The sequence below is a fragment of the Macrobrachium rosenbergii genome, chromosome 3 (genome assembly GCF_040412425.1).
Source record: "Macrobrachium rosenbergii isolate ZJJX-2024 chromosome 3, ASM4041242v1, whole genome shotgun sequence".
In the NCBI taxonomy this organism is placed as follows: Eukaryota; Metazoa; Arthropoda; class Malacostraca; order Decapoda; family Palaemonidae; genus Macrobrachium; species Macrobrachium rosenbergii.
Genome location: NC_089743.1, coordinates 34,206,411 through 34,229,345, shown reverse-complemented (window position 1 = coordinate 34,229,345; position 22,935 = coordinate 34,206,411). Strand labels below are relative to the sequence as shown.

At 35.9% G+C, this 22,935-nt stretch overlaps 1 protein-coding gene across 2 annotated transcripts in view; it reads right to left on the bottom strand.

Moving 5' to 3' along the window:
• Positions 1 to 2,147: 2,147 nt before the first annotated feature.
• Letm1 (Leucine zipper and EF-hand containing transmembrane protein 1) overlaps positions 2,148 to 22,935 on the bottom strand; it is a 97,775-nt gene continuing 76,987 nt past the window's right edge. Inside the window, exons 8-12 of one of the 2 annotated variants that reach the window (XM_067130598.1) lie at positions 22,270 to 22,440; positions 21,395 to 21,514; positions 21,017 to 21,163; positions 10,357 to 10,535; positions 2,148 to 5,129 (exon numbers count right to left, since the gene is read on the bottom strand). In XM_067130598.1, coding sequence (XP_066986699.1) covers positions 4,631 to 5,129; positions 10,357 to 10,535; positions 21,017 to 21,163; positions 21,395 to 21,514; positions 22,270 to 22,440 — 1,116 coding nt within the window. In that variant the 3' untranslated portion in view covers positions 2,148 to 4,630. The remainder of the gene's footprint in view (positions 5,130 to 10,356; positions 10,536 to 21,016; positions 21,164 to 21,394; positions 21,515 to 22,269; positions 22,441 to 22,935) is intronic. The other variant, XM_067130604.1, reaches the window with a different exon arrangement.

Below are 22,935 nucleotides of genomic sequence, written 5' to 3'. Positions count from 1 at the left end.
GAAGGATTAGACTTATTTTACGTGGCTAAGAACCAATTGGTTACCTAGCAACGAGACCTACAGCTTATTGTGGAATCCGAACCACATTATACCGAGAAATGAACTTCTATCACCAGAAATAAATTCCTCTAATTCTTCGCTGACCAGCCAGAGACTCAAACGTGGGCCCAGCAGAGTGCTAGCCGAGAACTATACCAACCCGTCCAACGAGGAACTCATCTCCTGAAGAGAAGACCCCGACTTCCTCTCCCTCCTGATCCTGCCCAGCACCAGATTGAACCCCTTGATAGGAAGACGGGACCTTTAAGGTTCAAGGTTCAAATAGAATTGGGACCTTGATCCTAACAACCCCACTCTGATACACAGTTGTAACCAAGCATGAAGACAGAGTAGCAAGAGATTGCACTACCCTCTCTTGCGCACCTCATGCCTGCATGGTAAACGGTACCATTGAGAGGTTAAAGAAATCAAAGGAGATTTCTCTTTCAGGGAGGAGTGCTCACATGCAATGAGCAAGAAGGGGATGCAGGGCTTCCTCCTCTGTCCCGCACCTGAAGGTGAATGCGAGGTAGAATCTGTCCCATTGCTTAGGGACCATGTGCAGACTGGTGAGTGAACAGGTTCTGCATTACAACCCAACTGCTAGGGGAAGGGGATGGGGGGGGAACCAGGGGTTGTGTACAGCCATCCCAGTGTGAGTTTAAGAGCCTGCAGTGAGGGGTTGATTCTCATGTCCAAGTGGGAATGCATGGTGGCACCTGTCCTGTACAAGGTGCAATTTTCATCAGACAGTGAATTGGCACCTCTGCTCTCCTGCTAAGAGAGAGCAAATGTGCGAAGTCCACCTTAACTACTACTACATGGCCTTAGACTTCTTCCTGTTTGGAGGAAGAGACTGGGGACAAGGAGTGAAAAAGGGGAAGATGAGAAAGAATGGCAAGAATGCTTCTTCCTTATCTCGGACTTGTCAGACTTCTTTATTGCCTTCAACTCTGAGGGTGGTTGATGCTTGAGGGGGAGTAGTCATAATGCTTACTGATTCAACTACAGGCAGTAGCATGACCACTGGAGGATTCAACTGTAATAAGGAAGTCGCAGAAACTGAAGGAGCAGCAGACACAGGGTTCGTTCATTATTCTTCCTTCCTGCTAGCAAGTCAAGGAAGACAGCAAGCAAAGGACTACCTGAAGTTGAGGAGAAGGCCATATTTTACCAAGGTATTCAAAGGAAGACATCTCCCTACTGACTTCCTTGTTCTCAGATGAGGGACGAACAGGTTTGTAGCTTGTAGGAGAGCTAACCATCCCAGGAGGGTGAGATCCAGATGTAGATGGAAGAGGAATGTCAGCCAATGGCAAGAAGGAACTGAAACGGTTCAGCAGTGCACTCGAGGAGTATCCCTGAGGGACTGGCAAAATCCTCCTCGCACCATATTTCTCCCACTCAGGTGGAGCACATTCATCACAGGGAAAGGAACAAATACATGCCCTGCCCCTACAATAAGAGGAGAGTACATGTGGGCTGCAGATGTGAGACATGAAGTGGCTGCAACGCCTCCCCTGACCCCATACAGTGAGGGTCATGTTTCTTTTCCCTGGAGTAAAACAAAACCACAATACACAGTCAAAGTACACAAAGGAGGTGAACGAGAACAGCAATAGGAAGCTACTGATGCACATTCAAGAATCCAGTGAGTAAACAGGAAAGAGGGAGCAGGAGTATCCTCGTGATGGCAGCTAAAGAAAGAGGGAAGTGGCAAGAGTGAGGCAAGTGAAGGGTTACTGCTCTCATCCTCCATCTCTGCCAGTTAAACTACCTTGTTTCCAAGGTTCAGTGGCCATTCCAACTTGCACTGAAAGATACTCCATATATGAAAGGCATTGATTGTATCCAGTGGGGACAAATATAAATTTGAACGAAGATACTATCAGGTTATGATCATTTCTGCATTTTATGTCTGGTCTGCATAAATGTTGGCTTACGCCCTTTGAAAAGTGTAATCTATGTATGTAGTTATGGAAATGTATATTTCAGTTTATTTAGGTCTTTTGGCATTTACCTTTAATATTGTGATATGAGTTAAATAAATTGATCAATCAATCAAACCACCTCAGTATAATATACACAAAGAGGCAATGAAACCCATATTACATCCAATTAATTTATTTTCCTGTATTGATAAAAAAAAATTTCATTTTATTAAAGTAACTGGCAAATTTAAATCACTTTTGAGAAATCACTGGTAAGAGATTACAAAAAACCAGAGGTATTCAACTAAAAGTACAAGGTTAGCAAAATATGATTAATTTATAATAAATTTACACTCAAAATAAGACCTTTGAAAACATTTGGATAAAGAAATTATCAACTCTGTTTTTATGTGCAAATATATACTTGTTTGTATGCTCTTATCTTGATACATTTTCTTTCCAAGAAGAGAATTAATTGCAAGAGCAATTATCTTTAGAAATTATAGAGGCATATAAAGGCAACAGTAATTTTTGACCTACAACTCTCTCTTCAGTCACAAACAGCAGTAACAGACTTCAGCACATTTTGAATACTAAGTAACTATTGTTTAGTATGCATAATTAGATCTTTAACTGTATAAACTTTTAAACTTGCATATTCAAACCAAAGTCTAGATACAAATGCTTACAAGCATATTCAAACCAAAGTCTAGATACAAATGCTTACAAGGTGTAATAGGTAAAGACACTGAAGAGAGGCAAGGGAACCTCAAATTAAAGCCCAAGATTGATAACCAAAAATTCAAATTTTGTATATGGTGTCAACCCACCCAAAAAAAAATGGTGTATATTGGTATGCTGAACTATGTAAGATGAAAAAGTTTTCATAAGGTGTTGGTAATATGAAATTTTGCTTTAGTGATAAAACTAACAATTCTCAAAAGTTCATTTTCAGTTCAAAGACTTGTAGAAAGATGACAACACTGTACATGGTAATACAATATATGTTTATATACATATATATATATCATATATATATATAGGTACACTTTACTGTACATATCCACACATATATATATATATATACATAAGTAGATAAATATATATATATAATCTGTAGTAAAACTCAAATTTAAAATAACAGAAGATAACAATCTACATCGTAAATATCACAGCACATTTACAGCTGGTATAATAAATACAATTTTACTTTATATATACTGTACAAATATTACATTCAAAAATATATGCCAAGGAGAAATGCTACCCATATGTGATTACAGTAACAGCCCAAGCAGCTTGTTCCCTATATGCAGCCAAACATGACGTAAGTTTATCCTACATGTAAAGGCCATGCAGTGAAAAAGTTTTATGTATAAATCATACTGCTTAACCTGCTTGGGACATTACTGAAATAATCACAGACTGAATGAGAAAAAATTTATTTATAGCTAGTTTCTCCCAGTTACAAAAACACTTCTAAGAATTAGAAGCTAGAGCCTGGATATTGCAGGACTTAAAGGACTGACAATACCCAAATTACAAAAACAATCTTAACATATTGTTAAAACTATTTTAACAACCATTAGTCTTCAAGAAAACTATGTATACCTACAAAAACATAATTAATAAATTGGATGATCCAATCCATGCGGTTAGACTGTGCCTAAATAATAATAGCATAAATATACAATTCTAGCATACAAATTTGAAACGTAGAAATTTTTAATTCCATTCTTCATGCACTTTCATCGAAAGGTTTTTAAGTATGTATTTATGCTATTCCTTTGAGTTCGGAATGAGAATTAGCTTGGGTTAATGTTTAAAGGACTAAATTTTTACACCACTATTTTAAGCCAAACTACTCGGTCTACTTAACCTGTGAGGCATGCTTGTTTACGTTTATATTTCACAGCTAATGCTGAATCTACAAGAGCATACAAATTTCACCCAAAATACCATTTCATAAATAAAGTGGTTCAATACAACTGTCTTATTCTTTTAAAGATTAAGTACATATTGCATTATTTTTGTTCAACTGCAAACAACAATATTATTATTTACTTAATACCTATAGCCTGATATAATTTACTTACTGTACTTGTCCTTCCTGAAGTTTAGTCTTAACATATATTAACCACTTAACTGCAATGACAATTAGCATGAAAAACAATAAAAACACTTACAAATGAACAAAACTGAACTTGTATGCTTGTACTGAAAGTACAGACAAAATTTAGAAATTTTGCTGAAGTTTACTAACCGCACGAAAGGCCCATGACCTCTTGAACATGTACCTTAGAAGATAAATAAATAAATGTATGGCCACATTGTCTGTAGGTATATTAAGATGTCTTAAAATTAACTGACCTAGTTTGTACGAAAATAAAAATGCTACGAGAGGAAATCAGGTTACTGTTAAAACTCAGAAATGCCCTGTCATTTTTTGTTATTCTTAAACCTTTATTGGGAATTTCCTTACAATATATGTTGAACTGCAAATAAAATACTCTTAAAATCAAATTTCAAAGAAAAATATAAACATAGTGAACACAGTTCACAGAAGCTATAGAAAATATACCATGAAAACAACAGCCAAGGTAAAAATGCATTTCCAAGTATTACAGTAAACCTAAATTTTACTTCAATTTATCGAAGGGTCATTGACTTCGTTTAGCTTGCTTTTTGTCCTCGGTATCGCTGGTGTCTGGACCAATGCCAATTCCTTCATGTTGTTCACGTGTACCATTGGCCAGCTCGGATTCTATTTTTGTTTCGTGTGATTCTTCGGCTTTATCATACACCTCTTGAGGTGGTGTGGTTATAGTCTCATCACTAGGTTCATGCTCTTGGCTTTTCATCTTCACATTTTCCTCCATTGTTCTTTTCAAGGCATGCTGAATCAAAGTGGCTGTTTCCAACTGCTCCTCTTTTGCCATCATTTCAATAATGTCTTCAACGAGTTTTGGAGGTACCCCAGTGTGTTCATCAAGCATAAGCTCTAGAACTTTCAACACATGATCTACTTTAACTGCTCCATCATGATCAAAATCCATTTTGGCTAGCACATCCCTAATCATCTCTACTTTTGAAGTGTCAGGAGTATGACAGATATATGTCATATGCTTGGCAAGTTCTTCTAGGCTGACAATTTCCGCTCTGGAACACAAGATAATGTAAGTAATAAAACATCAAAAAGCTGGTTATCAATATACTAATTATCATTATTAAGTTGACAATGAGTAGCCCCAGGATTAAGGGGGCATCCATTATACAATTAAAATCTTTAAATATTGGTATGTGATTACTTTTTCAGTGAATGAATAATATGATATTGACCAATTTTAATCCCAACAACCCATTCCAAGATCCTTCAATTCTTTGCCCCTTTGACCTTAGTAAAAATCACTGGTTTGTAAAATTCATATACATTAATCCATACCAAAAAAAAAATGTAAACCTCCAACTCATATCACACTGGACTGTTTGAGACTCAAGTTCAATTTTATCTTACATGTGAGTTATAACAAAAAACATGATCCTTTCAGATACAAATACAAAGAAGTAAAAAATGCACCAAAGTTTCTTTGGCACAATCGAGTTTTCAATACAGCATATACTGAAACTCTCAGCCATGGCCTATGAGATCAGCTGCTGCCCATGAAATTTTCAGCCAAGGCCCAGTGGTGCCGTGTGTTGTTGGCAACTACAGTGGTGCCAGATGCACGATCATAGCTAACTTAACCTTTAATAAAATAAAAACTACATACGCTAGGGGGCTGCAATTTGATACTTTTGATGTATGTTGCTCATCCACCCTCCAATCATTTTACAGCCCTCTAGCCTCAGTAGTTTTTAAGATCTAAGGATGGACAGAAAAAGTGTACACGGACAAACAAAGCCATTCAATAGTTTTCTTTTGCAGAAAACTATAAGTTCTAGTTCACCAATCACAGATCTTCACCTACTGTATATAAAAATTTCATTTTTAAGCAGTCTAACCATGTGGTGATGCAACAAAACTGGGTTTCTGGGGCAACTGCATTGGTACTTTTGTGTTGCCATCTAGCAACAATGGATAAAAATTGCCACTGGTTAGATTTGCTGGTACAGTCCAAACTCTTAAATCCAGCACTCCATGGTCTGGCAACCTGCACAGCAGCACTTTTGAACCAGCCACCATTAGTTCTTGAGCAGCTACAAGGGTGGTGCCACACATTTCATTTTTTGGATTTTTTCAGATTTGGTTAAATTCACTACTTAGATGCAGGGATCATGGCTGCAACAGTATTTGCATTTGAAGCTACTGTATTGTAAAAGTTGTGGGTGATGTTACAGACACCCCAAAATATGGTCGGACCTTTTTGGTGGACATAGCCTCAAGGGGGAGCAATCCTTAAGTATAGAATCAACTGAAGTTCAAAAGCCCATCATTATATAAAAAATGTTGATGATTTCACGTTCACATGGTCTTCCATATGAAATAATGATGATTTTCATGTTCACATGGTCTTGGTCCTAACAGGCAGGTTTAGCTTATATATCCAAGCCTCTCATCTGTTTTGGTACTCTCCCTTATGGGTAGGGTATGGAGTATACTGGTGACTTTAAAACTGCCCCAATCATGAAACAGGTCTATTTCCTTAATAACTAATGACACTAGTTTTTCAAATCTTTATATGGTACTACTATCCATTTCAGGGACTGCGAGTCATCGTTTTTCTCAAATATCTTTTGAAATAATTATTTGATCGAAATGGTACTTTGACACAGTGTACATACAAGACACCTCCAGCTAATTTTTGGTAATATAGTACATTGTCAGATGGTTTTAGTTAAGGTGTTTACTCTTGACTTAAATGGTGTTGCCAAGCGTTGCCAAACTATGCATTCAAGCGTCCTTTATTCCCATCCTCAACCCACTTTCCTGGCCTCCACACCTCTGCCCCCACCTTTCCTGTCTATGGGGAATAGCGGACGTTCGATTGCGTAGATCAGTCCTACTGACTTGTGCGACTTTGCCTTCAAAAGTCAAGAGTAAATGCCCTAACTAACTAACACCATTTGACAAGGCACTATATTACCAAAAATTAGCGGGAGGTGTCTTGTACACTGTGTCAAAGTACCATCTCGATCAAATAATTACTTCGAAAGATATTTGAGAAAAATGATGACTTGCAGTCCCTGAAATGGATAGTAGTATATTCATTTATGCTGGTTCCCTCTCATGGGGAGAGTCCTGGTAATGCAGTAACAGACAAGGAAGCAAAAGAAGCCCTTAAATAATGAGTATCTATTACTATATGTCAGGTCATACATTTTAAAGAAATTACAAGGTGCTATCCCCCTCCTTGAAAACAACAAACACAAAAGCATTAAGGATGTCATTAGCTCATGGCCTCTAAATAATATTAACACCTGAATGGTTGAAGCTATTTTTAACTTGATTAGCAATCATGTATATCTGCCTCACACTTTATATACCTTTCACATAGTAGCAATGCACTAGTGTTTGCTCACCCTGAGAAGTTACTCTCATTCGAGCACATTCTAGTGTGCTGCTACTGATTTATTAGGAGCAGGAGAAACCATGGCCTTCATCTGAAATCTCCTGAAAGATGTTGGGTGATGAGCTTTAACTTGAGCTCCTTATGGCCTTATGAAAAGTACTAATATTTTTAAAGACAAAGTTATTTTTATTAAATTTCAATTTTTTATATACTACATGAGAGTCTGTGAATGTGCACAGTTTTTATGCATTAGCATGTGCTTGTCAGTGTGAGATTTCATATATTCATTATGACAATACTGAATGGCCTGACACTCTCCAGCACCAAGTCATGAGGCCAAAACTTTATACATTCATTTGAAAGCTTGAAGGATACCTGGTCCAAAAAGCTTACAAATATCATAAAAAAACCAGGTTTCCCAGGTCTCCAGTATTGAGGATTAAAAAAATAAAAAATTAAATGATGCTTTGTTGAATGTGTTAAGAACTAGAACTTGCATAAAGCAATGATAAAAATAATTCAACACTGCATTATGTAAAAATAATTACAGGCAGTCCCCGGTTTATGACGGGTCCAGCTTACGACGTTCCGAGGTTACGACGCTTTTCAAATATATTCATCAGAAAATTATTTCCTGGTTTACGACGCATGTTCCGGGGTTACGACGTATCGTACGCCGATCCGACAGAAGAAATATGGCTCCGAAACGGCAGAATAATAAAAATTTGGAGGCTTTTTTGATGAAAAACTCAATAAAAATGAGTTTACATCGTTTTCAATACACCCAAAGCATTAAAAGTAAGGTTTTCTTAGGTATTTGCTTTTTATTTTTAATTCAGCAGATAGCCACAGCATGCCTTGTGCTGAGTACCCCATCTATGACAGCATAGGTTTGTTTCCCATCAGACAAGTATATTTTATTTTTTACGCCAACTGGTGGTTCATTTATTGCCATTGTAAACAGGGTGCAAATAAGAACACTTCCCTGTGGAACTCATCAATTTGTACTTGAAAGCTAAAATCTGTCAGAAACTTTCCAATGAAAACTGGCAAGTGACCCACACATATTATTTATGTAAATGTGTTTAATATTGAGTATCTATATGGTATCATAGGCTTTTTGTGTTTAAAAAAAAGCTATTGTTATGTGTGTGTTCAAATCTTCTACAGATGAGAACTTCCAGATGGGATAGTGAATCTATAGTAGATCTGTTTGTGACCCTACCTGGGTTAGCATTAACATCTTATTTTTGCTCCATTATAAGTCGTGTATTTACCATTTTCACTAAATTTGCATTGCTTGGGAAATTGGCCTTTAATTTTTTATATTACTTTAATCATTTCCTCGTTTAAAGATGGGAATAATTAAGGTACAGTATTACACGATTCCTCATGAAACAAATTTATGAGTCTCATATGATTATACAGTAACACTGTAATTACATGAGTTAGATAATGGTGCGCTTCCTACGCCTGCTACTGTTGATCTTGCTGCACCTCCTTAAACTATGACTATCACTACTCGAAGCAAAATCGTTGTCCTACAACTATTATTGTCACTTTTGCTAAACATGTAGCATTTGCCAATGTTACTTTGCAAAACCTGTTGCTGCTTTTGCTGCCTGTTGTTGTCCCTGCAGTAGACAGAAAATGAGTAGGAAGAGAAGGACGGCACCAGAGCTTCAGGTGGAAGCAAACGAGCTGGTGTGAGAGGTTAACTGGTTATGGTACTCGGAAAATAGAAGACAGGGGCTGGCATGGCTGGTGCTGGATCTCAAAAACTAGTTGGATGGTGCTGATGTGAGCATCAGCATATTGCTGGCAATGGGTTGGCACTGTGGACTCTAGGCTGGAGACAAGCTGAGGTAGGAACCAGGTATGAGCCTGAGTAGAGTCTGAGATTCTGGTGGCAATAAAATTGCAGAAGAAACTAACAGATATTGAAAAAGGAAGTGAAGGTTTAGCAGTTAAACTTGTCCAAACATGGAGAACATAGACTTCGAAAAAGACAGCAAGAAAGTATACACATGATGATGCCAGGTGTGCATTTGGGAAGAAATGTATAACTAGAACAAGAGAAACAGCAATTGCATATTGTCACATATTTTTTAGTCACTTGTTAAAGCTATACTAAATAAAAAATACTGAAAAAGATGCCCATAATACCATCCTGTTGAATACAAGTAAGATAGGTCTAGGCTCACCAATAAATACTCTACTGCCACATGCTAATGTAATTTTGAATGTCAAGTATGAAGCCTCTAACAGCTCCAGTTTGATTTACAAGTCTTTCATGGTTAACCAAGTCAAAGACAGCACATAACTCAAACATTTATGGACTTGTATACAAAATGGTCAAGATTGGCTTGGATTTAATTACAGTATTTACTTCCAAAACATATATTACGACTTTCTAGCTTCTTGTAAGCATACAAAATGTTAGGAAGGAAATGAGCTAAATTCATGGTATTTACCTAAATTAATCAGCTTATTGCTAACTTTCATAAACATTTAAGAGCAATCAAAGGCTGAGGACTGGCTTCTAATAAACACTAATGCTCAATGCTGTATTAGTAGAAAATAAGCAACCTAAGTCACAGACTAACAGAGAACTATTTCCACTTTTTCTAAGCATTAATGTACAAAAAACTTTTGGTCAACATTGCCACCATGCACATTTTTACATCATGAGTTTCTCTGTAAGTTGGATGTCTGATGAATTCTCTCCATTCTCATCCATCTGGTTCCCTTTTCAGCAAATTCTCAATGGTCATTAATGCTAGACCTACCAACCAAACAAGTTTAATTTTGCACAGTCTTTGAATTTATCTTGATGCTACAAGTTATTAATAAAGGTAGAATATAAAAAGACTTACTTCTCAAGAGCTTTAGCTTTTCCAGCATCCACAATCATTTGTCTGTGTGCCTTTTCCTTGAAAAGTCCCTCCAGAAGGGGCTCCATACGATTAAGCATCTTGTTTACACGTATGAATAGCCTTTTTGCTGCTTTGCTCTCTCGCAATTCTTTCTTGTCTATGCCAGCTTCTATCAAGGCCTGCAAAAAATTATATGTACTATTTTTTATTATGTAACTAACTGTTAACATTTTTTCTTTAATTTACTGCCATCTGATCTTAACTTATATGTATAATAAATGTGGAGACTATATTACAAAAAACTGCACGTTACTCATAACCTTTGAACAAAGTAGATAACAGGTATATACACTATGCACAAAATACCCATCATACAGGGGACTGATAAATCAGCTTCAACTAAGGTACGTATTTAGTTACATTTCACTGTATTCATCAAAGATACTCTTAATCAACCGTTTAAGTTTGAGCTAGCTGCATCTATACCTATATGGAGCTTAAAATATACTGTATGGAATTTATTTATTTAGTACCTACATTACTGTTGAGTAAATTCACATCAAATGAAATGAGAATACACCAATGTCAATTATTACTAGAGTTGTAAATACTGATCTAACCAATTATCACATTATTCAACTTTCATTATATACACAAATTATTTCAATGTTGAGAAACACAATTCTTTGCTGTATTATCCATCACAGAAAATATAAAACAGCTCCCAAAATTTCATCATTCCTGACTCAGTGTACACTCAAAACTCAGTAATAAAGGGATTTTGACAGAGGAAAAATCTATTTCTGAGGAAGGTCCCGTGTCACCCGGTGAAATTCCATTACAGCACGAATTTCTAGGTATAACAATGCTAGATAAGAAACTCTAACAAAATTCATCAGCCCACAGAGTTCGAAGAAGAGAACCACTTGATGCTGATCACTCGTTCAACTGAGGAGCTGAACCATAATCAGAGTGCTTGTAAGAAGGAAATAATATTTAATGGACTAAAATTAACTTCATAAGTTTTAGTTTGTAATCAATTTTACAGTATCTTGATTATGTTAGTTTTAGAAGTTAATCATTATTATTTTATTTTTATTTTCTGTGTTAGTGAAATGGTATGGGCATTACAAAATGTATAAAAAGCATGTTTAATTTTATAAGATGTTTTTATAGCAAAGCATTCATGTTTAAAAATATCTGTTCTTGTTGTAATGTCATATGACGAAAATGGTGGGAGGGAGCAAAATGTAAACAAATGCAGGCAGGAGTGCTGAATAGAGTGTGGTACAGTAGAGAGAGCTCTCTGTTAATTTTGGGTTGTAAGTCTGTTTTGTGGTTTTTGTAGTCGTAAGCTGGATTATATAATAAAAGAAGAACGTGAACAGGTGGGTGGATTGCATAATTGTAGCATTTTTGGACGGATTAGGCTAGAAAAACTTTCAATTGTTAGCAGAGACTGGTTGGTTAAAAATGGACGGATCCAAACTAGATGAAGTTTATCTAAAAGATATGTTAATGAAAAATTACAGTAAAATGAAAAACTATTTTAAAACAGAAAGAGAATCTAATGAAAAGATGAGAGATTTTATAATTAGGTATGAAAAGGCAGTCAGGGTGTAGTAGGGATAGGGAAAAGCATGCTTGAAGGGGGACCAAAAGGTTTTCATGTACTAGAACAAGCAAATCTTACAGAAAATCAAAAACAAACAGTATTAGCAGCTTGTGGTCAAGAAAAGTTGGAATATAAAACAGTGTCACATATAATGAAAAGAATATTTGAGGGATTAGGGAATAAAGAGGATAGGAATGGTTGAGATCAGAAGGTTATACAAATTTTGGGAAAGGGAGGAAAAACCAAAGATATCAGGGAAAATTGAATTGAGGTAGAGGTGGAAGAAATCCTATAAATAGAGAAGGGAAAGTAACAGTGTGCAACATGCAAATCGGAATGGCATCGGGCTAGAGATTGTTCTCAGAATTTTCAAAATAAGAAGAAATCAGAAACTGAACAAGAAGAAAGTTTATATAGAAGTTATTAAAACAGAAGAAGAATCTTGGGAAGAGGTTGATGCGATTTTAGACACAGGATGTACGTCAACAGTTTGTGGGGAATTGTGACTAGCACATAGTGTAGTGGGTTTGAATCAGGAAGAGTTGAGAACGAATGATACTAAGAAAGAGTCTAATAAAGTATTTAATTTCAGTGAGTCATCATACAAGTCTGAAGGAGTAATGGAAATACCAATGATTCTGAAAAACAAAAAGTTTTATTTGAAGACAGACATTTGCAGGGTGATGTACCATGGTTAATAGGTAAGAAAACCATGAGTAAAATGGGTATGACTGTAAATTTAAGAGAGAATTGTATTAAAATAGAGGCATTAGGGGAAATGAAGATAAAGTTAAGAGAAGACAAATAGGGCCACTTAAGAATACCAATTTTGAGGAGGAAGATAGAAGAATTGTTACTGGAGGGATGGAAGGGAAAGAAACTAAGGGAAATTAAAGGTGCAATGATGAAGTTACATCTACAGTTTAATCATGGAAGTGGAGATAAAATAGGGAAGCTAACAGAATAAGCACAGTGGAGTGATGGTTTGAGGGAGAAAGAAAAAGAGGAAATAAAAAAATTAACAAAAGACTTAATCGCAAGTTGTGAGGTATGTAAAAGATACAAAAGAAACCCAGCTAAACCAGTACAGGCAGTTCCTGGTTATCGGCAGCCTCGGTTACTGGCGATCCGGTTTTACGGCGCTTGTCTAGCGACGACGATAACCAGATTTTCGTCGCTGATAATTGGTTATCGATGCTGATAACGGGTTACCGGCGCTGATCACCTCTTATCGGCAGCACTGATCACCGCTAACTAGGGATCAGTGCTATTATCGCCGATTTTCGGTTAGCAGTGATTTTCGGTTGTTGTCACGCCGTCGGGAACGGAACCCCGCCGATAACTGGGGACTGCCTGTAGTGGGATTTTCTTTGAGTAAAACATTTAATGAAGTTGTAGCTATGGATGTGGGAGAGATAGAGGAGAGAAAGTTCTTGGTAATGGTAGATATGGCAACGAGGTATTGCCAGGCTTTTTGGATAAAAGACAAGAAACCAAAAACTATTATAAAGACACTTTTTGACGGGTGGTATGCTATATTTGGAGCACCTTCTAACATATTATCAGATAACGGGGGAGAATTTCAAAATGAAAAAGTAAGGAGGATGGCAGAAAGATGGAATATTAATATTGGCCACAGCATCTGAATCTCCATGAAGCAATGGATTGTGTGAAAAGATGGTAGGCATAATCAAAGAAAGCTTATGAAAGATGATGAGGAAGTGGATTGGTCCATAGAACTAAGATGGGTAGTGAGTGCTAGGAACTGCATAATAAATAATAGTGGTTTCTCCCCTAACCAATTACTATTTGGGAAAACCCTTCTTTGCCAGATTTAATGGGAGAAGAAAGTTCAAGTCCTGCAAGTAGAGAGAAAGGTATGGTAGAAAGCATAGTAAGGGATACACTGAATGCAATGCATAAGGCCAGAGAAGTGTTTATCAAAATGAGTCTTGTAATAAAATAAGAATTGCTTTAAACAAAAATGTCAGGGAACATAAATTTGAAGAAGCAGTAGTGGGAGACGAGGTATTCTACATGAGAGAAAATGAAAATGAATGGAGAGGATCTGCTCAGGTAGTGGGAGTATCGGGTAAAACAGTAGTGGTTAAACATGGGGATTCTCTAAGAGAAGTAGCTAAAATACATGTTACTAGGATTCAAAGACTGTCACCAGAAAAAGAAAAGATACCTAAAACAGACAAAACACACACTGTGAAGGATGAATCCCTTCCCTTCCATCAAATGAAGGGAATTTATATGGGCAGGAAGGAACTGAGATGATAATGGGCTGGAGAAGGAATGCAGATATAGAAGAGACTATAGAAAGAGATTTGGCAGAGGAAACACTGGAAGATGAAGGGGAAACTGAGGTAATACAAGATGAGTTAATAGAAGAGATACCCAAATTCAAAAAGGGAAATAGAGATAGAACTATAAACAAAAATACATAAAAAGTAGAAGAGTGGACTATATTAAGTCTTGCAGGAAAAATACCAAGCAAATCTTCAGCTGATTCGTACAATGTAGAAGACTCACAGTCAGGTGACAAGGGATTATAGTCATGTAGTAAAAATTGAAGATGAAGAGGTTTTGCTAGGATTTGAAAATAGAAGCATAATTGAAGCTAAAGAAAAAGAACTGCAAAGTTGGAGAGAAAACAAGGTATATGAGGTAAATGATGATGGACAAAAAGCTATATCTACAAGATGGATAGTAACTGAAAGGTCAAAGGAGGGGAAAGGATATGTAAAGCAAGATTGGTAGGTAGAGGTTTTGAAGAAGAAATGGCCACATGGGAAAATAATGCTCCTACATGCAATGCCAAAATTTTTAAATTTTGTTTGACAGTAATAAAACTGAAAGACTAGAATTGTTATATGTTAAGGTGTAAAAACTGCATCTCTACAAGATGACGAAATACCACCAGAGGTATATTTAAAACCACCTAGTGAAGATGGTTGGAGTGGATTATGGAAATTGATGAAAACTGTTTATGGAAAGGCATGGTATTTACAGTGGTAAAAGTGGTGGAGGAGCTAAAGGCGAGAGAAGTAGATTAGAACCTAATATATTCTTTTGGAGGAAAGACAATAAATTGAATGGTATTTTATGTACACATGTAGATGATTTTTGCTATGGAGGAAGTGAGGGATTTTTAAAGGAAACAATTGGGAAATTGCAAGTAGGAGAACAAGAAAGTAAAAGTTTTAAGTAAATACGAGTAATAGTAGAGCATAAGGAAAATGGAATTTGTCTTAATCAGTGGCAGTATATAATTTCTACAAGAAAACCAGAAGCTAGAAAATTGACGGGTAATAAAGTATTAGGATAAAAGGAGTTAACAGATAGATCAGTGGGAGTTGAATTTGGTATCGCTACATACAATGCCAGAAATATCAAATATCATATGATGATAGTGAATTAGGTACTGTGAAGCTTTTAAAGAAGGAACAACTCAAGATATGAAAAAGCCGATTAAAATAGTGAGAAAAACTAAGAGCACAATGGCAGAAATGATAATAGTTGAGTCAGAAGAAGAAAAAATTAAATGGGAAGAAAAGATTTACTGGGAATCCTGTGCAGATGCTTCATTTGGGAATATTGAAGATGGTCATATACAATTAGGTTATGTGATATCTTTGACAGATTGTAAGAGGAGAAGTCCCATATGGTGGAAATCCAGAAGAGTAGCAAAGTCCACCATTGAAGCAAAAGCTCGGAGTGTGGGGGAGGCCATAGAAGGACTGATATATTTCAAACATTTGTGGGAAGAGATAGTAGGAGGGAGAAAATTAGAAGCACTGGTTACAACTGATAATAAAACCCTAATGACTGCAATAAAAGTACTGGAGTAAGTAGTAAGAGATTAAAAATTGATATTGCAGCTCTAAGAGAAACAACAGAATCTGGAGAAATAAAGGAGGTGAGATGGATAAAAGGAAACCAACAAATAGCTGATGTATTGACTAAAGCTGGAGTTTCAGGGGAAACTATTAGAAATTATGTTGAGGGTAAAGAATTGGAGATTAGAGGGGATTAGGATAAAAAAGAGGTTGGAGGAGAGGGAGAAGGAGATAAGTGTGATTATATGTTAATTTAAGAAGTTAATCATTATTATTTTATTTTTATTTTCTGCATTAGTGAAATGCTCTGGGCGTTAAGAAATGTAAAAAAAGCACGTTTAATTTTACAAGATGTTTCTACAGCAATGCACTCTCTATGTTTAAAAGTATCTGTCATAGGACATAAACGGTGGGAAGGAGCAAAATGTAAACAAATGCAAACGGGAGTGTTGGATAGAGTGTGGTACAGTAGAGAGAGCTCTCTGATGGTTAGGTTGTTAATTTTGGGTTGTATACAAGTCTGCTTTGTGATTGTATACAAGTCTGCTTTGTGATTTTTGTAGTCGTACGCTGGACTATATAACAAAAGAAGAACAACGTGAACAGGTGGGTGGATTGCGTAATTGTAGCATTTTTGGACAGGTTAGGCTCGAAAGACTTTCATATCTTTCATTATATATCCATTACAGTTACAGAGTAATCATAAAACCATAAATTTTAACTCATGCATCCTGTGTCATTGATACTAAGACTACTGTACTGGTAATTATCAGAACTGTGCAACTATCTCCTTTCTCCTAAACACTCTTATTTGTCATCCCCTCAGTTGCCTGTTATTGTTTTGTGTGGACCATGATGTCTTTTTTTTTTCATAAATCTTTGCCAATAGCATTTGTTCCATTTTGTTTGGGGTTTCATTTCTCACCTAACAGTGGGACATACTGGTCAGACATATGGCTTACTAAGTGTGATTTTTTTTTTTTTTTTCTGGGGTGGTTAGAAATATTTCGTTTTTTCCCCCTAACCATATCCCTCACTTGGGAGCACCTCAAATAGATTTCAATCTATGAAGTTTCCTATTAAGTTACTGACTATACTTCATGCTGTAAAAGATTTTTCCACATACACAGGTTACATGACCCGTAAGCTGATTAAGTAGACTACAATACTTCCATCTAGCCCAATTCCAAATTAACAGCAATTTCATGCTGGATCTGCCAAGCAAGTCTAAAATACTCAGTTCTCTGTAAAGCAAACTTCCAGCATAAACGATCACAAGCCTCTATGCACAAAAATATCAAACATAATAGTGATCCCACCTTAACTTTGGCTGTCTCTGGAAACAAAAGTTTTCTTGTTGATCATTATTAAAATCCCTAGGAAGAATTATACTGTCTGTGTTTAACCCTTATGCTCCGTGAGGCCATCATCATGGCATAACAATCACACTCCTAAGGTCAGATTTGTGGATTTTTTCAAATATTTTTCTTTACACCCATTCAAAGCACTAGCTTTTGTTGTGGTTTTGAAAGATGTGATAATATGTATCTGTTGCCTGCTGTGTCGATAGGAAACATGGACAATATTTGGAGTCAGATGCCAAAATTCACAAAAACATGCTTTGTAATTCAGGAACATTTTTTTTTTATACAGGATGATTAAAACATGATAAAGCATTGCATAACTGTATCTCAGTTAAGTGAGAGTACAGTGACAAATGCAATGCATCAATGTTTTCACTAGCATGTGGTGCAAGTGTGGGACAGTTTCCATTACTTAATGTGTTTGAAGCAAATATTTACCATATTCATTATTGTGATTCAGTACTTTTCATGCTGGACAGAAAGAGCAAAAAAAATCAGCAAAAAAATCAGCTGAGTATTGCATAAGTGTTAGCCTAGTATATGAGACTATCAAAATACTTGAACACTGTTTCTCATAATTCAGGGATGTTTTAATATATTACATACATAGGAAAAATATTGCAAAGGCATAATTGTTTAACTAGTTCTAGGCTAAGCGAGTTGCAGTGGAAAATGCAAGTCTAATGTAAGAGTGAAAGGCTGTTTCAGCCTTTATAAATGAATTCTATTATACATTAGTAAAAAAAAAATAATGAAAATTTTTCTAGTAATAACATTAGGAATATACAGTAAAATCCCTCATAACTAGTACCGTTGGGACTTAAGGCTTGCTGATCATCTGAAATTGCCAGTTGCACAAGACATAGGAATATATAAATTGGAATACAGACTTTAAGCCAAAGGCCAAGCACTGGGACCTATGTTGTCATTCAGTGCTGGAAAGGAAATTGAGAGAAGCTAGGTTAGAAAGGTGAAACAGGAGGAAAAACTCGCAGTTGCACTATGAAATAATTGTTAGGAGGGGGTGGATAGCAAGATGGAAGAGAGATACTAAGAATGGAAATACAGTAAGAGGAATGAAATGGGTTGCAGCTAGGGAGCCAAAGGGATGCTGCAAAGAGCCTTTAGTAATGCCTACACTACAGCCCGTGAGGTGCACTGACGACACTAACCCCCTATGGAGGCACGAGACATATCCTTCTAAAATTCCATACCTATCAGTCATTTGTGATTCATTATCAACCACTAAAAAAAACTACTATTTTTCAGTTATATAATTCCATCATTCCTAACATCTTAGACCCAACATTATCCAGTGCTCACCAAAGCCTGATGGTAGTGTGAAGAGTACTTAAACCATACAATGATAAACCAGACAGACAAAAACAAATGGTGCTTAAGACAACTGACACAAACACTGAAACTATGCACTTACTGTACATTAACCCTCCATTCTCTTTCTCTATTATAAAAAAAAGAAAATGTTTTTGAGAGATAGAGAAACAGGAAGTGCATAGATTATTGCATTGCAAATGTGTACATGGACCAGCGGGTATGTACGTGCATGCATGCTGGCCCGTAACTAGACTTGCACATCGACTTTAACAAAAACACAAAATAATTTATGTAACTATTTAATTAAACATACTAAATATCTTATTATTATATTTCTTATTTTTGAACTACTTTTTTTGGCTTTCAAATTTAAGCACTCACTCTGCCACCATCAGAGGCAGAGATATGGAGGGGAGTGAGCAGGGGAGGTCTAACTTTGTGGTTTTAGTGTTAAGAGGAGAAAAAATGTGCTGGTTGGTTGAAAGTTCCAGGTGCTTACATACCAGATACAAGGAGTTTACTGTATTATTTCACATAATCATATCAATTATTTTTGATGATGAAAGTGACAACAGTTTTGTCCTAACTTTATCAGGCAATAATGATGGTCCCTCTGAGAAAGAATAAGGCAATGATGATGTCAGCTTCAGTGACAGTGATAACTGATCAACTAATTTATGAAATTCAGGCTGTAAAGCCAAAAACTGAGACACTTTTGGCCATTCAACACCCAAGATGATGAAGAGTTTTGGAGTGGTTGGACAGCAAGATAATGAGATCTAGATAATAACATATGAAGTACAAGGATCTAAACTGGGAAAAAACACCACAGTTGCAGAAAGAAATGACAGGGAGATTGGAATGCAAGAATGAAAATAAGAAGTAGGAATGGATGAAAAGCACAAGGCTAGAAAGTGGGGCAGCTGTGGGGCCAAAGGGGCAATGCAAATACATGAAGTACACTGATGCCACTAACCCAATTATGGGAAATACACTAACAATGATGCATGTGATGAAAATGATGACATAGACAATGTTAACAGTAATGAGAATAGGGACTGGATGCATGTGCTGCCTAATAAGGTTGGATCACCTAATGTTAGGTACACAAGTCACTGTAATCCAATAAATCCTCAAAAAAATGGTGCATTAACGATAGTGTACCTAAAGATTTTTATTACCATAAGGTTTACTAAGAATATTGCAGGTACAGGCAGTTACCACAAGAAACTAACCTATTTTCTTTTTCCTTTAACACCACGAATACTCATGAATTGAGCAATTTTGATTAATTTTTGCCATCCTACACCAAATTATTTTTATTTTTTGTCAAAAATTATTAACATTTCACTTCATACTGATCCATCTGAATTTAAGATAGAGAGTTGAACATTCTTTGAAAACTTAAAGCATTTGCTATCTATGGATAGATAATTTGGCATACTTAGTGTCTAGTTTCATGTTTCTGAATATACAATAAAAAATATAACAGTAGTCATTATCATGTACCAATTTTATATATGTATTTCATTACCACTCTGAATTATTAGCCTGGAGTCTAAGGGTTAAATGTTCCGATTATTATATATAACTGATTAAACTTTTATTAATTCCAGTTCCTATTGTCACCTCCTCTCATTTTTGCTTGTAGCCATTTTGTTAAGGCCAAGAAGCAATGAAAAAATTTGTGATTACAAAGAACCTACTGTAGGAAAATAGATCTCTTAAAACCTAGTCAATGTTTATAAGACAAAATAAGAAGCACTATCTCACCATAAAGAATCTAGGCAAGCAAATCCTCAACATCATGTACAGTATTGCAACACAACTGATTATTCATCGATACATGCTGTTATCTCACAGCATGAAAAAATAAATTTGCTAACTAATGCTATACCAAGCAAGACTACCAAAAACATAATTTGAAGTAATGAACACAATGCATGAATTAGGGATTACCATTTTATCCTTAATGTTGGCCAAGTTAGTCTTGAGAGAAATAGGAAATTATGTCAACGCGAGCAGAGGATAAATAAGTACATGCAGGTAGCCTTTGTATCATACACATTCAACATCTGAACAAAGTTCCATTCTTTGAACTGGTTTTTTTTTTTTTTTATCACCTTAAGTTCATAACTCAAGAACTGATTTCATACAATCCTAATTTTTTAAAATTTCACCAAAATGCTAAGCTAATCAATAATACAATATAAGCCTTTTTCTAAAAGTGCTGCTTATAATACTAGGCAGTTACAATTACCATGTACCTCTTAGTTTTATAACTCAACATATGAAAGCCAGTATATTCTGGACATTCTTATCCTATGTTGTAAAGTTGCAATCCGCTATTTTTACAAGGCCTTTTGAATCAAATAAAAATGTAGAAAACTCACTTTAACTGAATTTCTCATACCCACAGCAAAAATATGGCATCTCTTTTCTTCAGTTACCTTTCTTTTACCTTTTTAAGAGAAAACTTGAAATAACAGAACAAAGCTTACTGCTTTAAAGTCCTCAATGTCCTCTTTGTAATCGGCTAATTCCGTTTTAAGCTCAGAAAGTTCCTTCTCCTCGATCATTAACTTCTTTTTCTCTACTCCTAATGTTTCCAAGGCTCCTTCAACATCCTTCAGATCCTCTTTTGTCAGCTGAAATGTTCCAATATGCTTTTTTTTAGGTTCAAGGAAATTACAGTACATGGAGAAACCAATCAAAATGGCCCAAAGTCTAGTTTTTTAACAACTAACACAAAAAGCCTCATTATGAAAGCATACAAATATAAAATTGTTTTGTTGTAAAAACTATATGTTATATACTCCCTTCCCTACTTTACTTTTTATCAACCAGAAAAAAAAGTGCAAAAGAGAAAAACAACATACCTCTGTTGGTGGTTTAAGACCAATAATTTCTTGAGTCTTTTTTGGAAGCTCTTCAGACAAAACTTCAGCCTTATCCTTTACTACAGGTGCCTCATCAACCAATTCTTCTTTGTCAATTTTCTGTAGGAGGTAATGCATTATACAGTATTGACAACAGTAATAAAAATTCTGAAGAAAAATTACGCAGTCAACGATGAAAAACTACAATCTAAACAGCTCAACAAAATACATAGAAACATTATATCAAATACTGGACACTTAAAAAAAAATTTACAGAAAAACAAAATCTTTACAACTTGAATTCAACAGAAAACAGAAATATTCCTATTAACAAGAACAACACATGAATTCATTAAACATTAACAACCTCAGCATAGGAAAAACCATGGGATTCTTATTGCAAGAACATTAATGTCTTCAAAGTTTTACTAATTGGCTTGCAATCTCCTCTGACATCAAACCAAAGTATTGTAAAGAACTGAGAAACTTCTTACTATCCCCAAATTCAGTACAAACACTGGACTCAATTCCAATCCTCAGTATCTGACTGTGACAACCTTTTAATTTATGTCACCAGAAAAACATTCATCACATTTATATTAATTGCATTTTCTTGATTCATAAATCATCTATTGCCCGTTCACTTCAAAAACACACTATTTTCCTTGGGTATAAAGCACATCACTTCTGCCTTGTAGAGTTCTCAGGTTCCATTTAAATCACAAGTATGTGACATCTGTTGAATTTCAAGTCCCAACAGAGCTAGTATAATACTTTAAGGATTTCTTGAAAATATGAAGACCTTATGATGCAGTTGTACCATACTCATAGTACCAGAGTCACTACATCTAAAATCTACAAGAGCTGTAGTTTACCTTTATTTCTCCTGTTGCAGATACAGTGGCCTTTGTCACCTGAACACCTTCAGTGAGAATCTTATTCGCTGAAGGAGTTGGCACTTGGGATAGGTCTACTCCAGACCCAATGATATCAGCCTGAATTTCTTCAGTGGCTTTTTGCATTGCCTCTTCTTGACGAAGAGATTCCTAAAAAAATAAACATCCTCAATTGATGATAGTATTAAAGCTTCATTAGCTTAGTTAACACTACCTTAGTTGCAGATGCTTCACTTCCACCTGGGGTCAGTTATCCCTCTTATTCAAGTCTTGTCTCCAAAAACTGTCATATGCATCTAAGGTCCCTCACATGAAGACTTCATGCTTAGTCTGTTTGTCCATCCAAGTCATCCTTTCCTACGATCCTGCCACAACAAAAATTCCACTCCCTTCTTATAACAATACTTACTTTACCCTGTTACTGACTTCCGTAACAAAATGTCCATGGCCAGTTTCTGGAGTTTTTTTTACCATCATCAAGGGTGACCTCTTTTCCTTCATTTGTGATGTGGCATGGAAACTTCACCAATCTACTTCAGCTACCTCAATAACTCACTTTCATTAGATATTTAAAGCTGTGAAAATTTCCATACTTCACCTTCAACCACATTTTAATCATACATAATTTCTTCTGTCTGGTTGTTG